The sequence below is a fragment of the Phaethon aethereus genome (genome assembly GCF_964289735.1).
Source record: "Phaethon aethereus genome assembly, contig: HAP1_SCAFFOLD_774, whole genome shotgun sequence".
NCBI lineage: Eukaryota > Metazoa > Chordata > Aves > Phaethontiformes > Phaethontidae > Phaethon > Phaethon aethereus.
In genome coordinates, this window is record NW_028113853.1 from 4395 (window position 1) to 11857 (window position 7463).

A 7463-nucleotide genomic window follows, 5' to 3' on the forward strand; every position below is an offset into this window, starting at 1 on the left:
CTGTGGGAGAGAGCGAGAGTCAGGGTCCCGGGTCCCGGCGCCCGGGGCCGCCCCCAGCCCCACCCCCCGGTAAAGGCCCAGCGGGAACGAACCGGAGCCGGAGGCGGCAGCAGGGGCCGGGCCGGCGCAAGGGCTGCCGGGAGAGGGGGCGGTGCCGAGGGGCATGCTGGGATACAGCGAGGCGGCCCTTCGGCGCCATTTTGCCCCCCCGCCCTACGGCGGCCCGCGGGGGTCAACGCCGCGTTTCCGCTCTCGCGGTGCATGCTGGGTAAGCGGCGCCTCTCCTCCGCCATGGGGGTGCGGCGGGGGCCGCGCAGCGAGGCCGGGCCGGGGCCGCGGCTGGAGCCCGACGCCGCCGGGTATTTCCGACGGGCCCTGGAGACGCTGCAGGAGGGGCTGAGCCCGGAGGAGCTCGGTGAGGGGCGGCCCGGCAGCGCTTGGGGGGAGTTGGGGGTGCCCGGGGCGTTCCGAGCGGGGTTCGGGGCCTTCCTGAGAGGTTTTGGGCGTCTGTGAGCACGTGCGGCAGCATCCTGGGGGGCTTGGGGGGACTATAAGCAGATCCAGAGGGATCTGTAGGGGTTTGGGGGTTCCCTGAGGGGTTTTTGGGGTCTGTGGGCGGCTTTGGAGGGATGCTGTGGGGCTTTGGGGGTGTTGGGTAGGTCTTGGGGAGGCACATCCGGAACTTTTGGGTTAAATAAGGGAGTTTGGGGTTAAATAAGGGGGTTTGGGGTTAAATAAGTGGGTTTGGGGTTAAATAAGGGAGTTTGGGGTTAAATAAGTGGCTTTGGGGTTAAATAAGTGGCTTTGGGGTTAAATAATTGCACTTGGGGTTAAATAACTGGGTGTTGAAACGGTGTTGAGGGTTTTTTTTGCTTTTTGACAGATATTTACGTGCGTTGCTGGTAATCAAGGAATTTTTCCTGGTTTTTGTTCCTTTGCAGCCCTTTTTGCCCCCAACGTGCTGGCGGAGGCGGTGGCGGCAGGGCCGGGGGTGGCCTTGGACCCCGGGGGGTCGCGGGTGCTGCAGGCGCTGCTGCCCCAGGCCCCCCTGGGTACGCTGGGGCGGGTGCTGCCCGCCTTGGTGGTGGGGGGCCTGGGGGGGCCGGCCGGGCACCCGCTGGGGGCCCGGGTGCTGGAGGCCACCCTGGGGCGGGTGCTGCCAGCCCTGGGGGAGGCCGTGGGGCAGGCGGATGAAGCCGTGGGGCAGGTGGAGGCAGCCGTGGGGCAGCTGGCGGCGGCAGTGAGGGACAACCTGGTGGCCTTCGCCCGGCACCCGGCCGGCAGCTTCGTGGTGCGGGCGCTGCTGCGGGTGCTGGGGGGCACCCCGGGGGCAGGTGAGGTGTTGGAGGGGTCTGGGGGGGGCTACTGAGGGGGGCTGGGGAGGTTTGGGGGTCTAGGGGGGGCAGTGGCGGAGGCTGGGGTGCACCTGGGGCATTTGGTGAGGTCTGTGGAGGGTAATTTATGGGGGGGGGCAATGGGGGGCGCGGGTTTGCCCCTGCCCCCCTGCCTCATCTCTGCCGCTTTACCCCCAGGAGTCCCAAAGCTGCCCCCCCGAGGGGCGGGGGCAGAGGACACGGGGGCGGAGCTGACCCTCAAGGGGGCGGAGCTGACCCTCAAGGGGGCGGGGGCAGCGGTGGAGGGGGCGGAGCTTCCCCCCTCCTTCCCGCCCCTCCTGGGGCAATTAGCGGAGGCCTTCGAGGAGCAGCTGGCCGGTAAGTGCCCCAGCGGGGGGGCCGGGTACCCCCTCCCTGCCCCATAACTGCCCCATAACTGCCCTCCTCTTTTGCCCCCCCCCCCCCAATTGCTCCCTAGTTCACCCCTTGTCCCCCCTCCAGCCCTGCTGTCCCCGGCCAGTGCCAGCCTCTGCCTGCAGGTGGCGCTGGAGGTGCTGCACCACAGCCAATCGCCCGCCTGCTCCCGCCTCTGCGACGCGCTCATTGGCCAGCCAGCCCCCCCCAGCCCCGCCCCTGCTGAGAGGTGAGTTCCCATTGGGCCCTGCGCCAGGGCTGGGGGGGGCGTTGGGCTGTGGGGGTGCTGATTGGCCAGCTGACTCTGAGGTTGCCTTTCCAGTGGCTGAGAGGTGTTTAGGGCTGATTTCTGATTGGCTGGGAGGTCACAGGTGTCCTGCGTTGATTGGCTTGCTGGTCACCGCTCTTCTCGCCAATGGTCAGAGTTCCCTGGGGCCGGTTCCTGGTTGGCTGGGGGTTTGCAGTACCGCATCCTGATTGGCTAGCCGATCTCAGGGTGTCTTCACAGCGATTGGGGGCTTTGCTGGGGTTGTTTCCCGATTGGCTGGGAGGTCTCAGGCCCTGTTTGGGGTCGTGGCCTGCTTCCTATTGGTGCTTGTTTTCTAAAGGCAGCAGCTGGTTGGCTAGCCAGCCCCTAGGCTCCGCCCTCATTGGCCAGGGCTTCAAATTGCATTGACCAACCAGCCACCAGACCATTCCTCATTGGTTAGCGCTCTACCGTTGCTGGCCTGTGATAGGCCGCACTGCCCGGGGGACCGCTTCCCATTGCTTGGGGGAGTGAACGTGGCTCTTGATTGGCTGCGGGTCCCAGCTGCCCTTTTCTGATTGGCCGTCGCCAGCGCCCTGGTGTGGGGGCTGCAGGACCCCGAGCGCAGTCGGCTGCTGGAGGCGGCCATGTCGGTGGTGGGACCCCAGCACCTGCGGGAGCTCTTCCGGCAGCAGCTGAAGGGCCACCTGCAGGGCGTGGCCTCGCACCGGGTGGCCAATCACGGGCTGCAGCGCCTGCTGGACCACGCCCCCGCAGATGTGGTAGGTGGGGCCTAAGGGGGCAGGGCTAGGAGGGGCAGGGATGGAGGGAGGGGCCACAAAGGGGTGGAGCTTGGGAAAGAGAAAGGTGGGGGTGTGGCTTAAAGGGGTGTGGCCTGTCGGGTGAAGGTGGAGCTTCTTGGCTGGGAGGTTTGGGACAGAGCTTAATGAGGGAGGGGAGTATGTGTGGGTGGGGCTATTGGGCACTAGTCCTTGGGGGCGGGGCTTATGAGGCAGAGGTGCAGTCTATTGGGTGGGCCAGAAGGTGGGGCTTAGAGGGAGATCCAATCGGCTGGGGTGCTTCAGGGCGGGGCTTATGCAGATGGTCCTGGGGAAGGCGGGGCTTGCAGGTGGGGTGGGGCCTGGCATCTGTGTGGGTGGAACTAAGGGTGGGGCTCGTGGGCACAGAGGAGGCGGGGCTGATGCTGGCTCCGCCCCTCCCCCAGGTGGGGGAGGTGCTGTCGGAGCTGGGCCCTGCCCTGGACGAGCCCTTGGCCCGGGGCCACCCCGGGGTGCTCACAGCCCTGCTGGGCGCCTGCCGCCGCCACCCCGGCCTCCAGCAGGAGGCGCTGCGCTGCCTCTTCCAGGTAGGCCGCGATGCCCGTCGTTTAACGTAAGCCACGCCCCTTTAGGCCACACCCTTTTGTCAGCAAGCCCAGCCCGAACCCCGCAAAGGGCCGCCCTTGGACCCCAATAGGGGCCCTACTGAGGGTGGGCAAGCCCCGCCCCCTCAGGCAGGCCACACCCCCACAAAGCTCCGCCTACCATTGCAATGCGGGCTCCCTATTAGCCGGTGCAGGGGGTGGCCCCACGGCAAAGCACAGCCCGCTTTAAGGGGGTGTTGCTGCTTTAAGTGGTGTTGGTTCTTTTAAGTAGGCCACGCCTCTTTTTGGGAAGCTCCGCCCTGAAGCATGTGCTGCTTCCCCTTGGTCCTAGTGCCCGTCCTCGGTGGGGGGGGATTTGCCCCACTTAACCCAGGCCCCGCCCCATTCACACCGACCACGCCCCTCAGAGGCCCCTCCCGAGCCCCGCCCACCTCACATTTCTCCTCCAATAGGCTTTTGGCTGCTGGGAGCCACGGGAGCGACGCCAGGCCTGCGTGGGGCTCCTGGCTGGGCTCCGCCCCTTCAGGGGCGGGGACAAGGATGCCGAGGGGGTGGAGCCAGAGGTGAGGGGCGGGGAAGGGCGGGAGCGGGCGGGGCTCCCTCGCCCCCCTGCTCTGCCCTGCCCGTCCCTCCGCTTGCCCCCCCGCTCCCTCTCTTGCCCCCGGCCTCCACCAACTTCTGTCCTTCCCCTCCGCCCCCCCAAACTTGCACCCCCCAGCCCCCCTATTCACCCCCCGGCCCCGCTTGTTCTCTCTCGCGACCCCCGGGGTGGCTTTCGGGGCTTTTCTGTCTCCTGGCTGTGCCCCGTGCCTGGAATTGCCGCCCCTTTATCTTCCCAGCCCCCTTTATGCTCCCTCGAACGCCTCTTACGCTTCCATACCTGCCCCCGGGGGAGCTTTTGGGGCCCCCCGGCACCCTTGCCTGCCCACACCCCGTTATTTCCCCCGTTTCTGTCCCTCGCAGCCCTCGCTGGGCCCCGTCACCCTCCACGGCTCCCTCCTCCTCCAGCACCTGCTGCACTTCGGGGACCCAGGGCCCGTCCTGAGGGGGCTGGAGGCGCTGCCCCCCCACGCGCTGGCCGCCCTGGCCCGCAGCCCCCCCGGCAGCCGGGTTTGGGACGCCCTCCTCGCCTCCCCCACTGTCCCCACCCGTGCCCGCCGCCGCCTCCTCCGCAAGCTCAAGGTAAGGGGGGGGTGTCCCCAGCACCGGTTCGGGGCCGAAGCCCTGTTTTCAGAGCCCCCCGCCAGCATTTTGGGGCAAGATTCACATTTTCTGGGTGTTTTGGGGTGGTTTCAAGCCCTCTTTCAAAACCAAATGGTAGTTTCGTGGCTCCCCGTTGTGCTGTGCGGGGGTTTCAAGCCCCTCTCTTAACAAAATGGGGGATGTTGGTGGCCCATCCTGAAGCTTTTAAGGCTCTTCCTGTTGCTGATGTCACTTCCCGCGCTGCTCTCGCCCCCACAGGGTCAATTCCTCTCGCTGGCGTGTCACCGCAACGGCAGTCGCGTCCTCGACGCTGTCTGGGCCTCAGCGTCCGCCCCTGCCCGCGCCGCCATCGCTGACGAGCTGGGTGAGTGCCCGGGCTGGGGAAGGGGGTGACGGAGGGGACCCTCGCACCCAGGCCCCGCCCTAACGCCCCCTCCCTCGCAGCCTCCCAGCGTGAGGCCCTCCAGCGCGACCCCCACGGCCGGGGGGTGGCCCGGACCCTCGCCCTCGACCTCTTCCTCCGCCGCCGCCGCCTGTGGGAGCAGCTACAAGCGGCCCCCGACCGCCGCCGGGGCCTCCTGGGACCCCTCCTGGAGGACTGACACCCCTCCGGGGGGAGTAGAGTGGCGCCCCGGGCGACAGAGAGGCGCCGTCCTGGAGGCGCGTGGGACATAGAGAGGAGCCGGGGGCAGCGAGGGAGCGTCCCCCGGGTTTCGGCGGACCGTAGCGGTCCCCGGCGCCGCTCTGGTTCTCCTGCGCTCTCGCCTGGTGGGCTCCGGACCACCGAACCACCGAGTCACTGGAGGGCTACTGGCTAGAAGGGCCGCCGCACCACGGAGCTGCTGGCGAACCGGATGCTAGAGAGGACACCCCCGGCGCCCTTCCTGGCGCGAGCACCATAGAGTTTTCTGAGGGGAGGGGCCGCGGTGACACTCTGCTGCCTGTTGTCCGACTGTTGGCTGCGCCCGCCCTCCCCACACCTGTTTTTCCCTGTGAATTGACGCTTTTTCCACGTTTTTGTCCGTCTCTGTGGGGATGCCGCCGTTCCTCCTCCTTCCCACAATGCCCTTCGTCGTCTCCCCTCCCCCCCGCGGCGGCCGTTTTGTCGCAGCAGCGGGTTTTCCGCCCCTCCCCCGGTGCTTGGTCAGCCCTTTATTGGGGGGGCCGTGGGGCAGGAGGGGGGCTCAGCGGGCGGAGGGGACCCTCCGGGGCGGCGCGGCATCGAGGAGGTGGCGCAGGGCGGCGGAGAGGCTCAGGAGGCTCTGCCCCACGGCGCGCGTCGCGGCCGCCAGCAGCCGCAGCAGCTCCCTGGGGGGAGCCGGAAGGGGGCTCGGAGCTGCCCCCCTGGGACTCCCCCCATGGGCCAGGTGCCTGACCCGCTATGGGGCAGGAGAAGACCCCCGTGGGGCAGATAATGACCCAACGGGGGGAAACTTTCTCCCGCCCCACCTGAACCCCCGGGGGGAGAAGGATCAACGGGTCCCCGTCCCGCCCCGGGGGGGCTCCCCGCGGGTCAGGACCCCCCCACCCCGCCCACGTACCTCAGGAGCCGCTCGGGGCCCAGCCCCGCCACGTCGCAGCGGAGGCCCCTCACGGCCGCCGTCACCCGGAGCTGCCCCACCAGGTCCTGGGGACTCGCCCTGGTCAGGGCCACCGTCACCCGGGCCACCTCGTCCCCGGGGCGGGACCCCCGTGCCGGGGGGATCCCGGGCTCCCAGCGTTCCCTGGCCTGGGGGGTGGAAAAGGGGTCGGGGGGGCAATTAGGTGCCAGGGGGCGGGGGGGGGGTGTTCGTCTTCTGGGATGCTGGGGAGTCTTGGGGGGCGGTGGGGGCTTGGGGGGGTCCAGCGAGGTTACTGGGAGTCTGGGGGTGGGGGGAGGTCTTGCGGCATCCCTGGGGTCCCTCGGGGAGATTTGGGGCTCCTGCGGACCTGTAGGGAGTCCTGGGGCAACGGGGTGGCCCTGGGAAGGAGCAGGGGGGTTTGGGGGTCCCAGTGGGCAACTGGGGGCCCCAGGTGGGCCTGGGAGAGAACATCGGGGGGCCACTGGGGTATTTGGGGTCCCAGTGGGGTCTCACCTTGGGGGGCTCCCAGCGCTGCCCCGGTGCCAGGGCCATGAGAGGGGTGTGGGGTGGCAGCGCCCCGAAAAACCCCTCCGTCTCCACCGCTGTCCCATCCTCCGCCAGCACCAGCGTCACGAGCGGCCCCAGGCTCAGCGCTTCCCCCGCCTGCCCCGGGGGGGGGGGGGGGGGGGCAATTAGGGGTCCCAGGGGGTGCAACAGGGGGGACGCAGGGGCAATTAGATGCTGTTGGGGCGATTGGGGTGTCTGGGGGAGAACTGGGGGGGGGGGGCAGGAGCCGTTGAGGTGATGCCGAGGGGTAACTAGGGGTCAAGGGTGGCCATGGGGGGGGGGCTGGGGGCAATCGGAGGTTTTGGGGAGCACGGGGGCATCGCAGGGGCGGCTGAGAAGAGCTCAGGAGTAAGAAGGGGCACCCCAGGAGCAATTTGGGGGGGCCCTGGGAGCCACTGCATAGCGGGGGGGGGGGGCGATCAGAAAGGTGGGGGGTTGCCGAGGGGCAGCGAGATGCTGCTGGGGACAATTTGGGGATCCCAGGGGCAACTGGGGGGGGGGGGGCGCTTCTGAGTGGGAATTAAAGATCCGAGAGGAATTCGGGAGCGGTCCCAAGGGCAATGAAGAAAACCCCGGAAACGATTAGAAAGCAACGGGGGTAATTACGGGGTCAAAGGGGTGCGTGGGGGGTCCCGGGGCAATTCGGGGGTCCCGGGGGGGGGGGTCCCGGGAGCAATTAGGGGTAGTTTAGGGGCAATTAGGCAGCTTTGACGTCATTTATGGGGGTCCCAGGAGCATTCGGGGGGTACCGG

At 68.5% G+C, this 7463-nt stretch overlaps 2 protein-coding genes across 2 annotated transcripts; one reads left to right on the forward strand and one right to left on the reverse strand.

Annotated features, from left to right (window-relative positions):
* Positions 1 to 291: 291 nt before the first annotated feature.
* On the forward strand, positions 292 to 5184 carry NOP9 (NOP9 nucleolar protein; the record flags this gene model as incomplete). Its single annotated transcript, XM_082015832.1, has 10 exons — positions 292 to 415; positions 942 to 1334; positions 1533 to 1712; positions 1836 to 1977; positions 2588 to 2777; positions 3221 to 3361; positions 3832 to 3942; positions 4343 to 4561; positions 4841 to 4946; positions 5027 to 5184. The coding sequence occupies 10 exons, from the start codon at positions 292 to 294 to the stop codon at positions 5182 to 5184; spliced, it is 1764 nt and encodes a 587-aa protein (XP_081871958.1).
* A 582-nt stretch (positions 5185 to 5766) lies between these two features.
* On the reverse strand, positions 5767 to 6807 carry LOC309416262 (lipid transferase CIDEB-like; the record flags this gene model as incomplete). Its single annotated transcript, XM_082015833.1, has 3 exons — positions 5767 to 5890; positions 6124 to 6311; positions 6658 to 6807. Coding segments are annotated over 3 exons (462 nt in total), but the record flags the coding sequence as incomplete, so codon positions are not given.
* Between the last annotated feature and the right edge of the window lie 656 nt (positions 6808 to 7463).